Source organism: Sesamum indicum, linkage group LG11, assembly GCF_000512975.1.
Source record: "Sesamum indicum cultivar Zhongzhi No. 13 linkage group LG11, S_indicum_v1.0, whole genome shotgun sequence".
NCBI classification, from domain to species: Eukaryota; Viridiplantae; Streptophyta; class Magnoliopsida; order Lamiales; family Pedaliaceae; genus Sesamum; species Sesamum indicum.
In genome coordinates, this window is record NC_026155.1 from 6,083,847 (window position 1) to 6,106,949 (window position 23,103).

Genomic DNA, 23,103 nt, shown 5'->3' on the forward strand with positions numbered 1-23,103 from the left:
TTTAAATTCTTTTCATTCTTTTTCAGGAATTCTTTTTTACATTCATTTTTTTTTTTACTAATAAATTGCACATTGCGTGTTTTGCAAATATATTTTTTCAAAAAAAAAGATATTAATTAAATTTATGTCAAGAATTATTAAATATTACTTTTTTTGTTTTGTAAAGATTATGATTAAATAATATAAAATTTATTCAAGTATGCACAATTACTTCGATTTTAACACTAATATACTTTCCATAAATATTTGTGAAGAATATTTTTGTTCTTATGTATATGAAAAAATTATTAAACAATGTTAACATTATATGTACTAAATAAAGTAATACTTCTGTGGGGTAAAGAAAACTTTAGTCTTTTATCTTTGTCACGGATTAATTTTGGTCCTCTAACTTTAACAATATTAGTTTTAATCCTTTATCTTTCAATTTGTCGTAAATTTGGTCATTTAGCTTATTTTATGACCATTTTACCCTTTCAAAGGAAATAGCTTAATAATCCATTTTCATGAAATTAAGACGGCCCAACATGCTTTCTAAATAAATTAAGACCCCATAAATTCATACCTTGCTTTGACCGCTCTGTTTTCGGGTATTCCAAGTCCTCGGTTTTACGGACTTCTTCCAACCACACTATTGTAGCAGATGGTTCGCAAGCACTTGACTCCTTCAGTAACAAACAGCACAACCCTATTTCGTTTCCTACCTTAGGGCATAGAAGGGACTCCAATACAGGGATTTAATAGAATTTTGGACAAACTGGTTGAACAGAAGCCTAACTTTTATTGAAAAAATATAGGAAATATTACATAGATATTATTCCTCCGCTGGATGAGACAACTGTTTAGCCTCTCATATTATAGAGGACTTGACTCGGGGGAAACCCCCATAAAGTGAAAGGTTAAAATACTATAAAAGATTGAAAAGACTCAGAATTCTAATGCTTTGAAGAGTCAGAGAAGTTTTTTGATAATCCTCTTATGCTTCATTGTATCTTTATTTATAAGTGGCTGCGGACTTCAAATTCGGATTCCAAACTTATTTTTTGATGACGTTATTGCATTCGTCATCATTTTGTCTTTTTCGAATGACGTCACTGCGTTCATCATTGCCGCGTCCTTTTCAATTGTTGGTCATAATGGCTTGTCGGTCATGTGATTTCCAGCTGGCTTTCTTGTTTTGCTGATTGTTGGCATTTGTCATTTTCTGCCTACAGTCTTATCCTTACTTTTTTATATTTTCTAAATTTTACTTCTGTTTGTAAAAATTTTTCTTTTTTTCTTGTCCTAGTCTGGTTCGGGTTTACTTTGTGTGACCCGAACAGGGACTTCTCTTGTTTTTCACAGCAAGGTTATAAATGGTTATGTCATTGCCCAACATGCAATATGTTGCATGTCTTCATTCTTGTTGATTCGGTTGCCGGCAGCTTATTCTCATAAATTTAGCATCCTCTTCTTTTCAAATAAGCTTTCTGCGAACTAAATGCTTTTTCCCGTTATGGAATTTAACAGGAACGATCCATTCACTTTGTTGGAGAAAATTTTGAATGGATACTTGACTTTGTCCATCTTTGTGAGACAGACCCATAATCCCCAAGCTGTTCTGGTAGAAATATTGTCTTCACTAATGGCTGATACTAGGGGAGCTTCTCCTGAGGCAGTTTTGATCTTGTTGAAAGCTACCATATCTGGCCTCTACAGCTTCATAAAATGAAATGTTGGATGAGACCCCTTTCCTGCAGTTTCTGGAGCTGCTGATACGACTTTTATCTCCAAAACATCGCATCTCTTTAAGTGGGAGTTGTTTTGCCAAGAATAAAAAGCTGCCCCACTAATCTATTCCGGAAGTTTCAAGATTTTCGAAAAACTTGGTGACATAGTATGAATTGAAGCAATAGCTCTAAAATCATACCATTCTCGGACATCTTCTGGTGTGCAATAGAAAAGTAGTAAATTGAGCACGAGATTCAAAATGTGGATTTCATTGAATAGCAAGTTGTATATACATTGTACAAATGATGCTAGCACAAGAGGATCGCCTTGAGGGGGACACTAGCACGCAACACTACACCAAGCTTCAAGAGCTCATTCTATTAACAATAATAGACACAAAAAAGGTTGAACATCACACCTCAGGAGCCATAACGTTCCTTGAGCAAACAAAAATATTTACAAGCGTACAACATGTACAAGACAAAAGACCTATGCCTAAAACTCTAAGACTGCGAAAGTCCAGCGTCTGTCCGAAGGTTGTTGGTTGGCCGAGTTGAGTGGGAAAGTCCAGCGTCTGTCCGAAGGTTGTTGGTTGGCCGGATTGAGTGGTTGCGTGGCCAAATGTGCATCAAGGGTGTTGAGTGCGCGGGCAACCCTCGACACCCCGTCACTTCCCCTCCCTATTCCATTTGTCTTTTCATTTCATTTGAACCAAATAAATCTTTAGTATAATTATACATAAATTCCCCTATAGTTTGGAAAATTACATATAATATCTTTGATGTTTTAGTCGGTCAAACAAATAGATTCTTCCGTTAGTCAAATTTACGAAATTGACTTACATTAAAAAAATAAATAAAAATTCATATATACCTCCAATTAACTCATTAACGGTCATAATTTTTTTTATTTAACTTGTAATAAGTCAGTAGTTAGTCAAATAGGATTAAGTATGAATATTTATTTTCTTATATTTCATAAATTTCGATTAACGAATGGACCTATTTGATGAATAGATAAATTTCAGAGAGTATTTGATATAATTTTGTAAACCACATATAGTTTACCTAAATACCAAATCTTAGGGGAAAAAAAAAAAGAATGTAATTATTCTTAATATTGATTCTATAAGTATTTGCAAAAACAACGCATAAATTTTCAATTTTATATTCATCGGATATTCATGAAGCGTAAGATGACAAATGTATATATGCATACAAATTAAAAAGTTAATGATTTTCGTTAATGTATTATTAGTAAACATTGCTGAATATATTAATTTTTACATTCTTACCTCTTTGAATTATAATATTGAAGAGATACTTTTGTCACCCCAAAATTGCAAGGAAAAGATTATATAAGGTCTAGCCCGATGGCTGTTACATTGTTCTGAACATATGTTTGTAAAATTGGGATGCAGGGCGTTCGTGGGCAAAAATTTCAGCAACGCCTACTCTTTACTTCGTAGTTTAAAGCTTGAAGCAAATTCTTTATTCCATTGGAATTCAAAGATAACCAGTTATTTCAAGAAACGCGATGTTGACAGTGCTCGTAAATTGTTTGACGAAATGCCCCACAAGAATGTGGTCACATGGAACTGCATGATCTCCGGGTACATTAGAAACGGGATGATTCGTGAGGCTCGTCAAGTCTTTGATTCCATGCCCATTAAGAATGTCATTTCTTGGACTGCGATGTTGAGTGGGTATGCAAAGAACGGAAGGTTGGATGAGGCGAGAGCGTTGTTCGATTTAGTCCAAAGGAAGAATGTGGCATGCTGGAATTCTATGATTTCAGGATATGTGAACTGCGGCAGGATTGAGGAAGGTCGAGCACTCTTCGATGCAATGCCTGTGAAGAACGATGTTTCCTGGGCAATGATGATTGAGGGGTATTTTAGGTATGGGGCGGTGAATGATGCTGAGAGCTTGTTTAATAAAGCTTCAAGTAAAAGTTTGTTGTTGTGTAATGCTATGTTGGCAGGATATGGGGAAAATGGGAGTGTTGACAAGTCGTATGATTTGTTTATGAGAATGGTTGAACGCGATGTTGCTTCTTGGACTTGTATGATAAGGTGTTTTATGGGAGTGGGGGAGGTGGAGCGAGCTAAGAGATTGTTTGATGAGATGCCTGAGAAGGACACTGTTGCTTGGACTGCAGTTATTAAGGGTTATTTGGATCATAAAAGAATTGAATCGGCTAGAGAATTATTTGATAAAATGCCCCACAAGGACGTCGTTGCATGGAACACAATGCTCAGTGGTTGTGTTCATAATGGAAAAGTAGAAGATGCTCATGATCTCTTTATGAAAATGCCGGAGAGGAATGTAATTTCCTGGAATCTAATGCTATGGGGATATATTCAACAAGATGATATTACTACTGCTCGTAAGTTCTTTGAGGGGATACCTATGAAGGATGAGACCTCATGGAACACTCTAATCTCTGGATATCAAACTGAAGAAGCATTGGTTTTGTACGTAAAAATGTTGTCTGATGGATTGAAGCCTGATCAGAGTACTTTAACCAGTGTGATATCAGTTTGTGGTATTCTTGCACTGCAGAGTTGGGGGAAAGCAATGCATGTTTTCGTTTTCAAAATTGGTTGTGAAAATGATAACATGGTTATGAGTTCAATGATATCCATGTATTCTAGATGTGGCTTCATAAATGATGCCTCTCTAATATTTAAAACAATGCACAATCACGATACTGCTGCGTGGAATGCAATGCTCGTGGCACAAGCACATCATTGTTCTGCCGAGGAAGCCCTTAATCTTTTTCGTTGTATGACTCATGTTGGATGTCAACCTGATCATGTCACTTTCTTAGTCCTCTTGACTGCCTGTGCTCATTCTGGACTAATTACTGATGCCTGGAAGTATTTTAAATTAATGGAGAGGTGGAAACTGACGCCAAAACCACAACATTACGCCTGCATGGTTGATCTCCTTGGTAGATCAGGTCTGGTTGCTGAAGCTTTCGAATTAGTCAATCAATTGCCTGTAGATCATCCCGTGTATACATGGCAAACATTGTTGAGCGCCTGTAGTATACATGCAAACTATGACTTAGGCGATGTAATTGCAGAAAAAATTTTAGGCTATCAGCCTTGTGATGTTGGGATGTCTGTGCTTCAATCAAATATATATTCTGCCCGTGGCATGTGGAGGGATGCGGCGCATATCCGAACAAAACTAAAACAAAGCCAATTAAAGAAAGAACTGGGATGCAGCTGGATTGATATAAATGGAACTGTTTCTTGCTTTTCATATAATGATAAGTCTCATATTCGATCTGAAGACATATACAAAGAGTTGGAGGGGCTCTCTTTAATTATTGAGGAGGTTGGGTAAGAGATATGTCGAGGTTTCATTTCAACTTCTTCTGTTTGATCATTGCTAGATTTCCTAGAGCTCCAGAACTTGACGCTCTATTAAATTCTGGACTGGGAATTCGATACTGTGGCTGGCATTAATGGTGTTTTATACAAAGCTTGTCCTTAAAGGGGTGGATTATTCCCAGGAAGCCCTTTACTTGTACGAGGGAAAGGGGCGATTGAGATGTCAAATTGATTTCTGCTAGTGAACCAAAGCGTGACAAGTGAAACAGGCACTTTTTGATATATTTCCAAGGAAGAGCAAATATTTGTGTAGATTATATCACATTTATAGTTCGCTGGAAGTTCAGCCGCCACAGGTTCACATGTGAATGAAGAGGTAAAATCATGTGCTTTCTTTATGAGTATATGAGCTTACATTTTCTGTTATTTCTCTGGATGCAGTCTGCTTGTATAGAGCAAAAACAGAATGATACATGTCTGATGTGATTATGCAGTGTTAACATTGATTGCGATCAAGCGACTTATATACCTTTTACAATATTATGACACAATTATGGATAATCCAGGAATATGTCTAAGAGAAAAAACATGATAAAACAGTAGCATAAGAATTACCAGTGGTACCAAGGCATCCTTACAGTAGATATAGGGTGCAACGTTTGGTTATGACACATGCCCTTGTCCTAGACTCGTCAGAAACGGATGAGAATTCGGCTATGGAGCTATTTAGCAAGTTTGCTGAATTTACAAGCTCCCCATTGACTGAGTAGGTTATATCATTCAGCTAAATTGTAGCACCTTCTAACGGCACTACGATATCATACTTAAAGTAAACCTGTTTATATATGTAATATGCACATAATACCTGCTCATTATGCATATGTAATCTCATCGTCACCACATCCTCACATGATTTCTCATCTCCAAATTTATATATATATATATATATATGTACCCACATATCGACCTATGTTCATTTTCAGACACCAACGGTATATCACACAACAAATGGAATATTTCAATGCATTTTATCATTTCACGTTCACAATATAATCATTCAGATTAAATCATTCACCACTCGTACATTTTCAGATAAATCAGTTTCAATACGGTCACAGGTTTATATAAAAGTAATACCACAAATAAAAGAAACATATATAAATAACACTAATTATTTACTTACTTTGCTTTCACCAATTAATCGCTCAACTTAAACCATCAATTAACCATATTCTTCTCATAAGCTATTACCAGCACAAACCATATATAGCCTAATAATAAAAGTAATAACTAGATAAAAAGGACACGTATAGATGACACCAAATCATTTACTTACATCGATCTTACAACGCTTTTAATTAGGAAATAGGGAACTGTTCAATCCTCTATTTTATCCCCAAATTCTGTGATAAGTTATAATGCATATAATCAATATTTCGAAAGTATGGTAATTTTTAAATAAAATATTAATATTATTCGTACAATTTTCCACTACCTTTTAATATTTCATTTCCATCGAAATTTAAATCTTTGTTCTTTTATTTTCTAATTAGTTAAGCTTTCTAAACTTCCCAGGTATATATTTAATTTATCAACCAACTCATAAGAATTCATTTAATCAAACCCTTCATATTTTTATACCCATTGTTCTTAATAACATTCCTAAATTAAATTATTACAGAAATCTCATATTGCCTTTTATATAATAAATACAATATTTTTCAAATAAAATTTCCTAATACTTCTTAAATATAATTTCTAAATATTTCTCGCTACTATAAAATTTAATTAAACACAAATACGTATAATTAAATATTTGATCAATAAGCCCAATAAAATTGAGTAAATCAATCATAATAATGATTAAATCTAACAAATCTAGTAATTTAATTAACCAACTACAATATCTCTAAATCAAATAGGATATTTAGTTCAACATTAATTTAAATAATCAAACTCATAAAATATTCTGGTCAAATAATACATCGATCAATATAATTATATTTAGTAAACAGATCAATTAAATAATATAATTATATAAATTAATATAACTTAAAATTCAAAATTTTCATACCTACTCCGCTATGTGTGTGTGTGTTTTTTTAATTGAGTGTGTCTAAAATACGTGTGTGCTTAGTGTAACAAACATATATATATATATTATTTATTCTTTTTAATAATTATCATTATGTCCTACTTAATTTCTTAACTAATATAATTTGCTCTCGAATTTTATAATAAGCTTCCGTTTATTTCATTCAAGTTTTGATATAATCAGAAAATTTGTGTCTATAATTTATTTACTAATTAATTAAATTTTATAAATATTTATCAATTAATCTCACAATAATGTATTAAAAAATTGTAAATGTTAGCTAAGATAAAAGTTGAGGGACTCTATTACAGCTTTTATGTGGCTTTCCACCTCATAAGATAAAGCATGGATGAGCACATGAGACAGAAGTGAAATATTTGATAAGGTTTTAGGTTTGATATCATCATACATAGATAGATATATATAGATACAATACAATGCCAACAAGAAGGAGATGGTGGGAGTGGTTGAAAAGTTTGCAGTAAAGTTGTTCACTACTACTGAGAAACTTTCAGGATTGGCTTCTGAATCACATGCTTAATTTGGCATATTCTAATTGGAAGTTTTCATCTTGTCATTTTCCACATTAATTCTATTATGCACCCTAATGTTTTTGCATATTACAAAAAGACCCCTTTTTTCCCATTTTAATATTCTTTTGTTTTTGTTCATCTCTATATATGTTGGATGCAGTTTCCTTCTGCAAAAGTGTAGGTCTTGGCTAATAGTGCACACCCTTGATTGCCTAAATATATAGCAGATAATCAAGGTTGTTGATTTCTTCATGATATGTTTATGTATTAAATTTGAAAAACCCAAGTCTCCCAAGTATGAACTAATAAATAAAAACATACTTTAGTATATGTTAAGACAGTCATCTGTTTATCTACCAGATGTCTGATGTGTTTTTCTTGTTAACTTGTGCACATTTCATTGCAATCCACTGGAGGATGTATATTATTGCAACACTTTGTAGTAGTTGGTATGGTGTTATATGGCCAAGAAAATTTGAAAACTTCAGCATCAAGTGTTTAACTCTTGATTAGTGCAACGATTGGCTAGCAGAGGACCTGATTCGTGTTATTAAGAGGATTTCACCATTGAGCTCTAAACAATGTAGACCTCTTTCCCGACAGCAAGGTCTAAAAGCAGAAAGTTCGTGTAATTATGTGTTGGCTCATATATAAGATGCAACAAAAGGAATAAGTATTTGCTCAATGTTAGACAGTCTTTCGATGTAAAACTGCTAGTTGAAGTTAGCAGGAAACGACTTATCCGGTAGCATATCTTTGCTGTAAAGTTTGATTCATCTGTTGCAAAGATCTAAGCTAATTTCTTGTTGTGCTGAACTGCCTGCTGATGCTGTAAGGAGCATTCAATTCTTTCTGAAAACCAAATGAATTATGCAACCTTTAGACGGAAGAGGTTCGTTGTAGCAGCATCAAGTAGTTGGTTTCTGTGCAAAGAAGCTAAGTTGCAAAAGAAAGCAGTAAAATCATGCGCATACGTGGACTTTGTCATGTATCTAAATCTTAGCAGCTACAGAACGGGCCATCTTCGTTGCTCTGTTGCTCACAAGGCTACTATGAGTTGTTCATTAACGCTGTGTCCTGACAATTGTTGAAGCCTTTTCAAGTGAACATAATGAATGAGAACAAGGTGTGTTGAGAAGTAATGTAATTAGAGTACAAGAATAAACTGATCTTTTCCTCTTTCTTGCTTATGTTTTCATGAAACCTTGCATTTTTCTGTTGCTGACAGTTTAGTGCAGAGTTCAGAAAATTGGATCGCAATAGTTCTCAGTGATCTGGAAGAATCATTCTTGGTAATATATGGACAGCAATAACTTCCATTCCTTGTGGGGGATTCACCATCCAAACCTTAGGTGGTCTTGTCAGAATGTCCACCACAACAATCTTCCCTCCGTCTGCTGAAACCGCGCAGACTTTTCCACGACCGGCTGATATATGTTCAGCACCTATCAGATGCTCTAAAGGCTCAATCATCTCTTCCCAACGATCATTATCTCCATCGTACTTTCTCAATGAACCTTTCTCCTGATCCACAACATACATAACGTCATCATCCACTGTTGCTGGCCCGTTCCATCCCTGCAGCATTCCCCTTGGCATAGCTTCCCATTGATTCATCAAAGCATCATAAACAACCCCTTCTTTTACTGCTTTACCGTTTACATTTACCATGTAAAGTTTACCTCTATAACCGAGCGCCTCGGTGGCTTCTCTACTGAACCTTCCGTCTCTCAGAGACGCCATCTTTTCCCAATCCCAACCTGTTTCACTCTTTGACATGTCCCATCTCTCAAGGGACCTTGCCACATCACTGTGGAACTGTGCGCCTGTGCCACTTGCAACGTATACCATACCATGTACTGAGCCGGTGGCACACCACCGCCTAGGAGCGGAAAATGGAGGTCCAAAATTCCACTTGCTGGATAAAGGGTCGAAGACTAATGGACGAGTGAGTGCAGGGAGAAGCTCATGAGTGTTGGCAGCTAATAGAACTAAACGCCCTGACGCCGTTATTGATTGTACAGGGAGGTTCCTCGATATGAAAGAGGGATGTCGACGAAGGAGGCAGAGAGGTGGATCAGATGGAGGGCTTGGGAGGGATCTCCATTTCGATGAAATCGGTTCAAAGCAGAAGAACGCCACCGAGTGTGATTGGCAGTCGCCTTGGACACAGTTGGCCAACGGAGCCGTTGCTGAATTTGGACGCAGGAGAGCATATAGAGAGAAAAACGGAGGAAAGCAGGGAGAATAAAGAAAGCGACGCCACGACATGCACACATTATAGAGCAAGGAAGGATGAAGAGTCGAAAGACAATGCTGAGCCAGATGGTCCGGCAAGCCAGGAAGTAAGACCGACTCAATTTCCAAGTGCTCCTGCTGGTTTTCATCGTTCTCACATACGATATCTCTGTTCTTACAGCGCCGTTTAGCAGCACTCATGGTTCGGTATGTGACAACGGTGTCTCCTCGGCCCTCAGGCTTATATAATCATCATGGTCGGCTTCTTGTGCCAAGTGGAGTAGGTCGTGCATGAACTGCTGCAAGCATCATAGATCATCAACACATGAATTTTTCAACTACTGTAAAAGCACATAGGACAAATTCTATACTTAAAAATTCCATCTGCAACTGCTTTAGGTGATGCAACCCTCAGAATTGCATAACTGTTCAATTTCAACTTTTTAGAACAATAAATGCTTCATGTTTGTTGCAAAGAACAACCTGCTATCTGTTTCCAGTTTGGTTCTTAGTTCTTAATTACCATGTCGTCAACAACATGTGGGATGTCTGAATTTATGCATGCTATATTACATTTTGGGTTAATTTTACCTAAACCCTCTCTAAAAATGTAAAATTACACTTTTCCTAAAAAAATTTTGAAATTACATTTACAACCCCTTTAAAAATTCATTGTTTGCACTTATCCCCTTTTGTTAGAATTTGGAATTAAATGTTGAGACTAGCAAAAAAATCACATAAATTTTCAATTTTACCCCTCATTCAGTATTCTTATATATCAATTATATATATATATATATACACACAAATATTGAATAGGGGCAAAATTAAAATTTTATATAATATTCTTTTGCTAGCGACAGAATTTATCGTCTAAGTTCTAACAAAACGGGATTAGGTGTAAATAAAGAATTTTTTAAGGAGGTGTAAGTGTAATTTCAAATCTATTTAAAAAAAAGGTATAATTTCATATTTTTTAATAAGATCTAAATATAATCAACCCTTCAAATTTTAATTGCATCCAAATACGAATATTATATGCTTCAACTCCTATCCCCTGTTCACGCATACTATATTTGGTTCGGAAGTATTCAGCCATGACGGCCTAAATTTCTGTAGCTTGACGTAGACATGAGTTCGTCTTTTCGGCAATTTTCTGTCAATTCATTCAGAATTTCTAGTTTTAATTGCTCTCACCCACACTCCGTATAATCACATAATATGTACATTATATTTATTATATGAATTTTTTGTTCAATTTAAGAAAGTTGGCTATGATTTTGTATTATTTCAACAAAGTGATCAATCACATAACAATTGTAATAATACTGACTATGGGATTTGATTAATACAGAGGAGTTTATAAGATCTTAAAAATAATACAGATGTTTTGGATCTTATAAGCTCATTGTATAAAACGTTAAGTTCACCAAATTATTTTTAGAATATCTTATAAACACTTTAATCTTAGTATCCGATAAACGGGACACACTCATAATTATGTTAGTATATCATTTTACCTTCATATAATTGACATTTTCCTCCCAGTGCAAAATGATCTATTTATGTGATTTTAAATTCTAATGTTTCGGTGGAATTTTTCCGTCATTATTTACGAAACACTGATCTTCTTATATATTCTAACATTTTATTTGTCCAAACATTTTAAAAACTCGATTTTGAAATAAAGTTCAGTATTTTTAAACTCTTAAAAGATCTTATAATTAACCAAACACCCTCTAAGTATAACAAAACTTGCATTGCATTTGGATCGTTGGATTCGATGACAGTGGTTTTAAATCCATAATAACAAATTGGCAAAATTGCAAAATTAGTCCTGTAAGTATAGGGGGGTGGCAAAATTAATCCTGCAACTACTGAACTGGCAATTTTAGTCCTATATGTTTTCATTTAGTGGCAATTTTGGTCCTTCCGGCCAAAATTACCCAAAAATTAGCCGGAAAAATTGGGGTTTAGGGTTTCGGTTGCCAACTGGTCTCTACTTAAACACGTGACATCTTACATGGCTGCTGACTGGTAATTCTGGTCGGAAGGACCAAAATTGCTACTAAATTAAAACATATAGGACTAAAATTGCCACTAAAATAAAACATTAAGGAGAAGTCGTGGATGTAACATTGACGGAAACTGATCGGAGAGATGTGTGCGCCATGGGGAGCGAACACAAAGGTGTTGGTCCGCCAACCAGATAATCGCTGGTGACGGAGATATGACGGAAAAATCAATGGTGGGCGCGGAGAAAAAGTGACGAAAATAAAAATGAAGAGAACCGACCGAATAGTTGATGAAAATGGATGGGCTTGGGTGCAATCAACTCGCCGGAGGATGGGGAGTTGATTGGTGGTGGTCTCGAACAGTGGGTAGGTCGGACGGCGGTGAATCGAGAAGAGAAAGAAAATAAATCTAGGTTTTAGGATAAGACTATAATCAACAATTGGGGGCATGTTTGAACTCTGATTGAAACACATGCTATAGGGTTGGAATCAGCGTAGGATGGCGAGTTTAGTGGTGGTACGCGTGGCCGGAGACGCGCCGGAAAAAAAATTTCGGCGACCGGCTTGGTGGTGGTGGGTGATGGTTAACCTTTTTTTTTATCACATCAGCATCCACGTAGGATGCTACCTGTGTAGTAATGTCCATTTGTCGCCGAAACCCTAATCCCCAATTTGATTTGTCAATTTCCGATCACTTTTGGCCAGAAGGACCAAAATTACTACAAATTTTAAACATAAAAGACTAAAATTGCCAGTCTCATAGCTAGGGGACCAATTTTGCCACCCCCCCTAATATACAGGACTAATTTTGCAATTTTGCCTAACAAATTATTTTAATTGTCTGTATATTTCCATATCAAAAATTGCGTCAAATCCTCCAATTCAATTATATTTTATAAAATATTAATGAATTTCAAACTCTTTTCCGGTACAATATTTAAAATCATTTTCTTAAATCTCCTTTTGGCATTCAATGCTATTGTCCCAATAGTCATGACCTTTCCATCCCTAAAGCACCTTAGGACGTCACATTCATTCATGATCATCCACAAAACAGAAACGCGTACATTATTCTGATGTAGAATATACAGAAAATTCCAAAACGCGACAGTTCAAGGTTATTCGTCTCACCGCCGCCAACGCCCACGCCCACGCCCACACCCACGCCCACACCCACGCCCACGCCCGCATCGTAGTTTACATCGAACTCCCTGTTATCTTTGTGTATGTGTGAGATGAAGCCCAGATTCGGCAGTTTTTAGGGGAATGGTGGGCAGCTAGCTAAGAATACACACGTACATATGAAGAAAGGCCTTCCCAGGAAGAATCTGTTGAATATGAGATATGTTGATTCCTCAGCTCAAAATCTCTCCTGGAGACTGGAAAGAGTATTTTGACAATTATATAATATATCTATATATATATATCATTTCTTGAGCATATATGAAATGGGTTGAAGGTAATGTATCTCACGTGATATTAAAAATGAACAAATTATTCCCTTGTGAGAAATAAATAGCAATTTACCTCTCTGTGTTTTTTAAAGTATAGCAATTTACTTACCTTCCTAGACTTCACTTTAAAAGGCACATGGATGTAAATTGTTGCATTTTAAAGAATACAAAGGGACAAAATTGCTATTTTTTTTTCATAAAGGGGTGGTTTGCGCTAATATTACAGGAGAGTTGCTTGCATTTTTTTTTTTTGGGTGAAATGTAAGCTTCATTCATCCAAGAATAATATTTACAGTGTACTCCGGGCATACCCGGAGAGATACAAAAGCCCACGCTAAAGATTAAGAACAGTCAAACCGTGTGGAAAAAGTGTCCAAAGGACCCTATACAATGTAACCTTGACTAAATTAATGAGCCTCTCGGGACAGGCCGTTGAGCCCTCGAAGATGACTTCGTTACGATGCTTCCAGAGTGTGTACACCGTGCATGCCAAAGCGAGGTGTCGCGCTTTGTTCTGCACGGAGGAACCTGTTTTCTCCTTCTTGAGCCACTTGACCGCACTTTGAAGGATTGACATAGTCCGGTTAATGCCAAGCCAATGTCGGATGCGTGACCAAACGAAGTTGTTGAATGGGCACTCAAAGAAAAGGTGCTTGGCCGATTCCTTGGTGTTGATGCATAGCGAGCACAAATCCTCCTCTTGGAGGAACCCAAGTCTGTCCCTCGTAGCAAGTCTACCACGCAAGCCAAGCCACAAGATAAATGAGTACTTCGATGAGATAAAAGCCTTCCAAATAGCTGCTTTCCAAGGCTGCCTCGCTAGTTTCGGCCTGAAGTACTCATAAGCTTTCGACGTTTGGAGACCCTTAGGGGTGGACCATCTCGTCATCTGCTCAATCGTTGCCTCTGAAGACCCAAATTCAGTGACCACTCTGTTGCGGATTTCGGCAAGCCGTTGAAGGAGTGGAGAGTCCCCCTTCTTCGGTTGTCAGTCCCAGATTGATGCATCTCTGAGGTAGACACCGTTGACCCACTGCACCCACAATGTGTCTGCCTTGCGGTGGATGTTCCATAATACACGAGCAAGTAGAGCCACGTTCCACGACTGAATGTGTCGTATACCGAGTCTCCCTTCTTCCTTAGGATGGAAGATTTCCTCCCAAGCGACCGGTGCCCTCCTAGAGTTCCATAGAAAATTCCTGCACAGACGGTGAATTTTCTCGATAACCGCCGCTGGAAGTGGGAAAACTTGGAGCCAAAAGCACTCCACCCCCTGAATACTGAGCGAATAAATTCCTGTCGGCCTGCATAAGATAGGGATTTGCCCGTCCACTTCGAAATGCAGTTGGCAATTTGATCCACAAGCGGTGAGTAGTTGGTGACCGAAAGCCGCTGTGCCGCTAGTGGAATGCCAAGGTATCTGACCGGCATCTCACCTCTCGCAAATTCCGTCCGAGCGAGAATCCCGTCAAGCACATCATTTTGGATGCCCGCTGTGAAAATACTTGACTTCGAGGTATTGACGGTGAGACCGGATGCGTCCCTGAACTCTCTTGGAGACATTCCATCAAGATGTGGATAGATGGAAGGTCTCCACGGAAGAAAAGCATGAGGTCATCGGCAAAGAGGAGGTGTGTGATTTTCAACTTCTCGCACTTGGGGTGAAAGTTGAAGTCCGAACTAGATGTTTTCCTCTTGACCAGTCGGGAGAAATATTCCATGATAAGAAGGAAGAGGGCCGGCGACATCGGGTCTCCTTGCCTTAGGCCTTTCTTCCCCGAAAAAAACCCGTGAAGGGAGCCGTTTAACGCCACTGAAAAAGAAGAATTGCAAACGCATTCCATAATCCAATTTATAAACAGTGGTGGAAAACCATACCCGTGAAGCACTCGAGCGAGAAATGACCATGAGACCGAATCGAATGCCGTGCGTAGATCGACGTTGATAGTACATCGAGGTGAAATCCGTTTCCTCGAGTACTGCCGCACCATTTCTTGGGCCAAGAAAATATTGTCTGTGATATTGCGGCCTCCAACGAACGCTGCTTGGCATCGGTCAATCAAGTGCTCCAAAACAGGCGCTAGCCGGTCCGAGATGATTTTCGTGATGGTCTTGTAGATCACATTGCAGCACGAAATCGGCCGGTAATCCGCAACAGAGGTGGAGTGATCTGATTTCGGAACAAAGGCAATGATAGTGTGGTTGAGCTGCCGTAGCATCCGCCCACTCCTAAAGAAATCCAAGACGGCCCTGCAAACTTGATCACCCACAATGGTCCATGCTTTCTTAAAAAAGCACAAGGAATATCCGTCTGGGCCGGGAGCTTTGTTGTCGCTAATGTGGAAGATGGCCTCCTTGACCTCCAACGGCGTGACTGCCCGACAAAGTTCCACGGTATGCTCGGGGGAGAGTAAGGGGCCCCATTTAAACACACCATCATCAACAGGGAGGGTGTGAGCCTCGGTGCCCAAGAGTGATGTGTAGTAGTCAACGAACTCTTGGGCAATATCTTCGGCAGCAGTGATAACAGTCCCATCCGCCCTAGTGACTGCCCCGATGGAATTCCTAGCGACATTCCTCTTCACCATGTCGTGGAAGAACTTGGTGTTGCGGTCCCCCTCTTTAAGATAGTGGATCTTGGCCTTCTGGTAGAAGAAATGCCGTTCGGCCTCGGCAAGGAAAACGGCCTTCTTCCTAAGAGCACCCAAAGAGTCCCGTAGCGCCACATCTCCCGGATTGGATTCAAGTTGATTCTGGGCAACTTGCAGGGTAAGTTCAGCCTCTTTGGCCCTGGCGAGATGTGGTTGTAGTGTTGCGTATTGAATGCCTTAAAGTTGCTTGCATTTTTTCCTATATGGAATATGTATTTGGGGTTAGTATTTCGTATCGGGGATTGTTAGGGATGTAAACAGATCGATTTAAGCTGAGTATATGATTGTTCAAAAGTTTGTTTGAATCATTATCTAGCTTAATTTAAAATTAATTTTATTGGTGATTGAATTAATTTCAAAAGGGTTTTAATTTATAGGTTAATTACATTGTCCTCTCCTAGTACTGTAGGTACTTACAGATTTTCGCTTCTTATTATTGAAATTACATAAACTTCCCGTGTAAGTTATATCTATCTCAGAAATTACCCCTTATATTAGTCACTCTAACGAAATTTGCTGATATTGTTGAAAATATTGATGTAAAAACTCTTTATTTTATCCTCGAGATCTATTTTTTATGACTAAAGTACCCCTAAGGGGTAAAAGGGGGTAAATCGCACAATTTTTTAGTATATTTAATCTACCATTACATATCTTGTCATCCTCAATTATTTTTTGGTAGCATTTATCCCCCTAAACTCACAAATGTAATACTTAACCCTATTACTAAATATTTGGACAAGATTGTTTTTATATTATATATATTTGTAGTACAAAGGATTTTTTTTTTAACATTTTGCATTTCAATTTAATTATATTTTTCTTAATTTAAAAAATAAAATTTAATTGCAATAGAGCAAAATGTAATTCAAATTTTATAGACTAATAGTTAAGTAATGAATGAGTATAATAAATAAATAAATAAAACTTTCATCCGAAATATTATTATTAATTTGGTAATAATTTACTAACAATTTAATTTCTTAAATAAAAATGAGTAGTACAAATCCATTTTTCAGATATATATTTTTTCAAAAATATAACAAAATATATTTATTCATATTTTCCTAAAAGTATTTAACTTTTGATGAAACATATTGTCAATTTCTTTTAAATACTTTTCTATACCTTGATTAAAGTTATTTTTTGCAGTTAAAAATAATTTAACGATGATTTAATCTGCAAAAATGCTCGAGTATATTGAGACCTATGCAACTATTCGTGCCACGAGCAGCAATTTTGTCCAACCAATCAATTTAAAAGGACCAATATCGCATTTGTTAGTTTACGGAGATGAATGCTACTTCAAAATAACTCTCGGATAAAGTATATTTAACTCCAAAATAAAAAATTTTAAAAAAAAGGGTGAAATGGTCATTTTATAATCAGGTTTAACTAAACATCATTAGTCAGAGAGGGCATATGTCAGAGGAGCAAACCTGCAAATACCCATAGTAGTAGAAAAGGATGGTGTAATTAACCCTTAATTTGATTTAACAAGAGCTAAAATCAAATAGTTTAATACATTTACATGCATTTTATTATTTTATTTTTCTCCGTTAATTGAATTGAGCTCGAGAGCTAGTAGAATGATTTGTTTGTTTTCTTTTCCCCCCTTATTTCAAGCTTATATAATTAAGTTAAACAAATCGAGCTCGAATATATTTTTGTCGATCAATTTTAATCGAGTATCGACTAATTTGATCTATTTTTTTAACTCTCCAATATAATTTTTGGCTTAAATATTAGAGAGTTTTCGATACATCAAAATCTAGCATTCTTAATCCATTACAATAGCAAATGAAATTGCGGTTTACGTGCCATAAATTATTATTATTTTTTTATTGTTTTGGTATTTTTATTTTTTAATTCTCCACATTACGTCCTGTAACTCTAACAATTTGTAATATTAGTCTCAAGCTTTAACCTCTTAAATTTCTAATGAAAACAGTCTTAATACCCCGCAAGACTTAATGGAGCTCGTGCTACACTCGTGTTGTTTTCGAAGTAAATTTAACGGAAATAAGACTTGGGACTAAAATTGCAAATTATTGGAATTAAAGGATGTAATGTGGTGAGTGAAAAAATAATGAGATTAAAAAAAATTTAACTTATGGGACGTGAAATGCAATTTTTCCTCGAATTTAGAGATGTCTCGAGACGAAAAAATTCAGAGAAAAACTTGAATAAAAAGCGCAAACTCATCATTTTCAAGTGTTCTCTTCATTCTTGATGGCAAATGTTCCTCCCCTCTCCACATGACTTTTCAAAGCGAAATTATGATATTTTAGAAAGTTAAAACGAGCCAACGAGGTCTTGTTTGATTGGTAAATTTGAGGCCTCGTAAACAAATGATAATGAGTTCGAGTTCCGCAAATACAGAATGAACTTTCGATTTTGAATCTTTTGCACCTATTTCATTTAATATACACTGTTCAGATGTATAAAAGACATCATGTATTTTATTTTTTAAAAAATTTACATATGTAGGGTGTATGTTAAATGGAGTAGGAGATGCGATAGGATTTGTAATAAAAAAATCCAATCCGCCATGAAGTAGGTGTATGCCCTCTTGTATAATAATTTGTCGGTTCTTTGGAGTGCAGCGAGAATTTTTATTTTTAAAAAAAGTGATTTTTGTATAAAAACTTGGAAGTTGTAGCAGAATTAAAAATGGACAGTATTTGTAAAAAAACTGAAAAGCATATCAGAGCTAAAACGGATAATGTTTGTGAAAAAAGTATTTCGGAAATAAGTTTAATTGATTAAAGACCGTATTGTTCGCATATGTTAGAAGGATACTATTTTTGTTTAATGTTTGCACTTGTCTTTTGATAATAATAATGATTTTTCTCAAAACATAATAAATATTATTCCAGTTAGTATATCTCATATTTATTTTTCTATAAATATTTATCATTTATATTATTAAAATATAAATACTATTAGAATAACTTAATGTTTTATTGAATAATGTTCCCACTATGTAATATAGATGTCATTTGTGCATAACAAATAAATTTGCATGATTGTCAAAAAATATATCTTTTAATCAATCATAATGATTTAATTTATATTTTTCTGTGATATAGGAATAATATCAAATAATTGAAAAAGAAAATATAAAATTTAAAAAAAAATAAATATGAGAAACTATAAATCTTTGTAAGTAGTGATAAATTTAAATTATTTGATATTCTAATATCAATTTTAAATGAGAAATTCTAAAAATAATTTATAAGGAGAAAATAAAAAATTAAGATTATAATGAGGGTAAAAATAGTTCAAAAGAAAGTTGAATTTATTTACCAGAAAAAAAAAAAAAAATCAAACCAGGTAGAAGCATCCCAAGGTGCTTGTAGCTTTTGAGTCACGAGTGCTTTCTTGTAGCAATTTCAGAAGTAGAAACTGATATTTCAAATATTTCAAAAGTAATTTTCGAAACCCAAAAGCTGGAAATTGCTTTTTTGAAACTCTTCCAGACGCTCCTTTTTATCTCGTTTGAACATATTCATTAGTTTAAACAATTAATACATTGTATCAATCTGTGAATTTGATATATGTAATAAATCGCACGCTATCAAAAAAATAAGAAAAGGTTAAACTAGAACAAACAAAACTTGGCGCTACCAAAATTATTCATATGAGAACAATACGAAAGACGTTCAAACTCTTCGTCTGGTGTTTTGAGGCTGAAAAGGTGAAAGACCTTCTATCATACTTAAATTTTACAAACATGTGTATATTGTACGATGACAATTCCTTTTTTTCTCAATTTTGACGTCAATATACGAAAATGTGATAAAAGATCCGAGCACAGTGGAAATGCCAAAGCTGCATGATCACCCTTGATCCTTCTTTTGCAATCAGGAAGAGTATTTCAATGGGATCTCCGAATCCGCGGAGGACACGAAGGGGGAATGTCGTGGGTCACCGGCGCGGCTGCCGCTATCATTCTGCACGACGGCAGAGGCACTCCTGGCGGTCCGGCGGCGGTCGCGGCGGAAACAGGCCTTGATGTACGTGTAGAGACAGATTACGAGGGAGACGAACCAGGTGGAGAGGATGACGACGAGGGCGGCGACGGGGTACCAGGGCTGAGAGAAGGAGGGAATCAGGACGTAGAGGGCGAGGAGTAAGCCGGCGATGGCGATGGCGAGGCAGAAGAGGGCGCATATGAGTTGAACAATACCATCTCCGTTGGGCCATACATCATCCTCCATTGCTCTCTTCCTGCATCTCTGATCTCTTCCGCCCAAGGAGAAGATTTGGTTCTCTTTTGTGAAAGGCAGATTGGGAAAGTGGAAAAAGCAAATTGATCTGCAAATTGGAATGGAGATCCAAACATTTTCCACCTCTACTTGATTTGGAAATAGGTGCGTAAATGATTCGTGTCGAGCCTAACACGTTATTGTTTAAGCTCGTTTGAATTATTATCGAGCATTAAAAATTGTATTTGAATTTTATTTTATTATTATTTTAGTCGAGTTCAAACGAGTTTTAATTAGATCAAACTCGAGTCGAGCTGAGTAATTTGGTATTTTTAAGTATATTTTATTATTTTTGCACTAATCAAATCGAGCTTGAGTCGAGCTTAAAAGTTTACCGAAAATTTTTTTTTGTTCAAATTTGATATATTAAATTTAACAAATCGAGTCCAAACTAATTTTTATCGATTGATTTCAATTGAATATCGAATAATTTAATTATCTTTTCAGCCAAACTTGGAAGTATAATTACTTGCAGAAATCCTCCCCCTTTGCCATTTATCAATTATGGAGATAATTTATGTAGATATATCACCACTCCTTATTAAGATGTCCTAAAACAAGAATATATTTTTAAGGGTGTGTTTGCGAATGTTTTAAAAAAATATTTTTTAATTTTTGGTTTTTTTAAAGTGTTTGAAATGTCAATTTCTACTTTTGAATAACAAAAAATAGTACTTTTAGGCCAAAAGTTAGAAGCATCTTAGGTACTTCTAGCTACTGTGGTTTTTTTATAAATAAATTCAATTTTATTTTTGACTACTTTACCCTTATTATAATAATCTTAATTCAGTTTTATGTCTTTAATTTATTTTTAAAATGGTATATTTATTAGAATTGTTAAATAATTTAATGATAATTAAATTACACTTTCACATATTTAATATTTTTATGTTTTTATATTTTTTATCATCTAATTATATGATTTGATTAATTAATAATATATATATATATTTTTTCAATCATGTAAGTTTAACTATTGTGTATGAATCAACAATTATACTACTTAGTTGGAGCATTATTAAATTAAATATATTTTTTAATATTTCTTAAAAAAATATTAAATATACTAATCAAAATAACATTTGTTATTATTTTTTGGAAATATAATTAATAGTTACAAACAATAAGTGAAATAATACGTAAAAGAAAAGTATCTTTTTAACACATAGGGACAAGACAGTCTTTAGTAATTATGTTTATTTTAGAATTGATTTTTCTCCAAACACTATCAAATTTAGCTTTTATCTGTTTTTCGCATTTTTTATAAACACTACCTACTTTTGATTCTGCTAAAACTTTCAATTTTTTTCTGCAAAAAATACTTTTCTAAAAGTAGAAATTTTTGCAGACATTCCCTAAAAAGGATAAATCATAACTAGCTCTTTTGAAATTTTGCAGAACTATAAATAATTCTGGTTGTTTGGTAAATATTCAATACTCCACGAGTTTAACGTCCATCCAACAACCAGTGCAGTCCATTGGCTTTCGTTTGATTTTCATTTAATTTTTTGTGGTGAACTAATCGAATATCCTCGTGTACTATAAATTATAATTTTACTTTTTTTAAAAAAAAAATTATGGACTAAGTGATAGTTTTTATATATATATTTTTTTTAATTTTTTTCATTCACCTCTTTTGGTTTTTCATAATTTTTTATTTTAAAAAAAAACAAAGGACAAAATTAATAATTTCATGCTTTCATTCAATCATTATATAATTTTATCAAATATTAAAAGATATTTATATTTTTTTTATAAAAAAAATAGTATTTATAATTATACCAAACTTTACGAAAGCTCGTTATAATTTATTAATTTACATAGTAGCAAAAAATTCTATTACAACAAGCTCTTTGAATTTTTTTTTAATTAAAAATATTTTTTCGTTATTTGAAAAATTATAAACATTTTTTTAAAATTATAAATACCTTAATTAATAACCCCTTGCGACAACTTATTGGAGGGGTGTATTTAGTAAGGTATTTGTAGGGTATTTCTATTTTTTCAATAAACGAGAGAGTATTCGAGAGAGTATTTGTAATCAAAGCAAATATCGGAGGAGCTTTTAATTTATTCTAAAACCAAAACATTAAAATTTACAAAATGGTGGGCTTTAGATGTCTTGGGCTTAACTTGTATTGGGCCTAGTTCTCACAACCCAACTGAGAGTTTGTATTAGGCCAATCTAGTAAACAAATCTTGAGCCAGCCCAACTTCAACCCATTTTGATGACCCTGTCCTGATTCAAAAAAGTTTTCTGACACAAATACATTAGAATAATTAGATCGGATTGTATGAAATTTATCATAATTATAAATATTTTTTTATTTTTAAAAAAATATACATAATTTTTAAAATTAATGTTTGTCTAATAAATACTTTTTACAATGGGCTATCACTAAAAAGTATTTATTAAACAACCATTAATTTTATATGAGTGTTTGTAATTTTTTAAACGAGATATATTTATAATTATGAAAAATTTTAGAAAAGTTTATTGTAATAATATACCCTAAATTTAATTATACAATTATTTTTTTATTTTTTATAAAATTATAAGTACACTTTTTGAAATGATGTAATATATTCAATGGGTATTTGTATAAATTTTTAATTCTAAAAAAGTGTTTATATAAATTGTAATTATAATTTTTAGAGGTATATTTACAATTTTATTAAAAAAAAAAAAGAGGATATTTATGTAAATTAGAGTTTAATTGTGGGGTGTTGATGTAATTTCTTTAAAATAAATAAATAAATAGCTCAACTTAAAACCCTATTAGGCTTAAAACC

At 34.7% G+C, this 23,103-nt stretch overlaps 4 protein-coding genes across 4 annotated transcripts in view; 1 reads left to right on the top strand and 3 right to left on the bottom strand.

Moving 5' to 3' along the window:
- Nucleotides 1–5,066, top strand: part of LOC105173400 (pentatricopeptide repeat-containing protein At4g02750-like) — a 9,019-nt gene extending 3,953 nt beyond the window's left edge. Inside the window, exon 4 of the mRNA XM_011095120.2 lies at nucleotides 3,131–5,066. Within this exon, the coding sequence (XP_011093422.2) occupies nucleotides 3,131–5,066 (1,936 nt within the window). The remainder of the gene's footprint in view (nucleotides 1–3,130) is intronic.
- On the bottom strand, nucleotides 8,948–10,120 carry LOC105173791 (F-box/kelch-repeat protein SKIP25-like). The gene has a single exon (XM_011095669.1). It carries the CDS (start codon nucleotides 10,118–10,120, stop codon nucleotides 8,948–8,950), a length of 1,173 nt encoding a protein of 390 aa, XP_011093971.1.
- On the bottom strand, nucleotides 13,723–14,277 carry LOC105173792. Its single transcript, XM_011095670.1, has one exon. It carries the CDS (start codon nucleotides 14,275–14,277, stop codon nucleotides 13,723–13,725), a length of 555 nt encoding a protein of 184 aa, XP_011093972.1.
- LOC105173793 lies at nucleotides 15,069–17,492 on the bottom strand. Its single transcript, XM_011095671.1, has 3 exons — nucleotides 17,479–17,492; nucleotides 15,267–16,178; nucleotides 15,069–15,201 (listed from the first exon to the last, which is right to left on the bottom strand). The coding sequence occupies exons 1-3, from the start codon at nucleotides 17,490–17,492 to the stop codon at nucleotides 15,069–15,071; spliced, it is 1,059 nt and encodes a 352-aa protein (XP_011093973.1).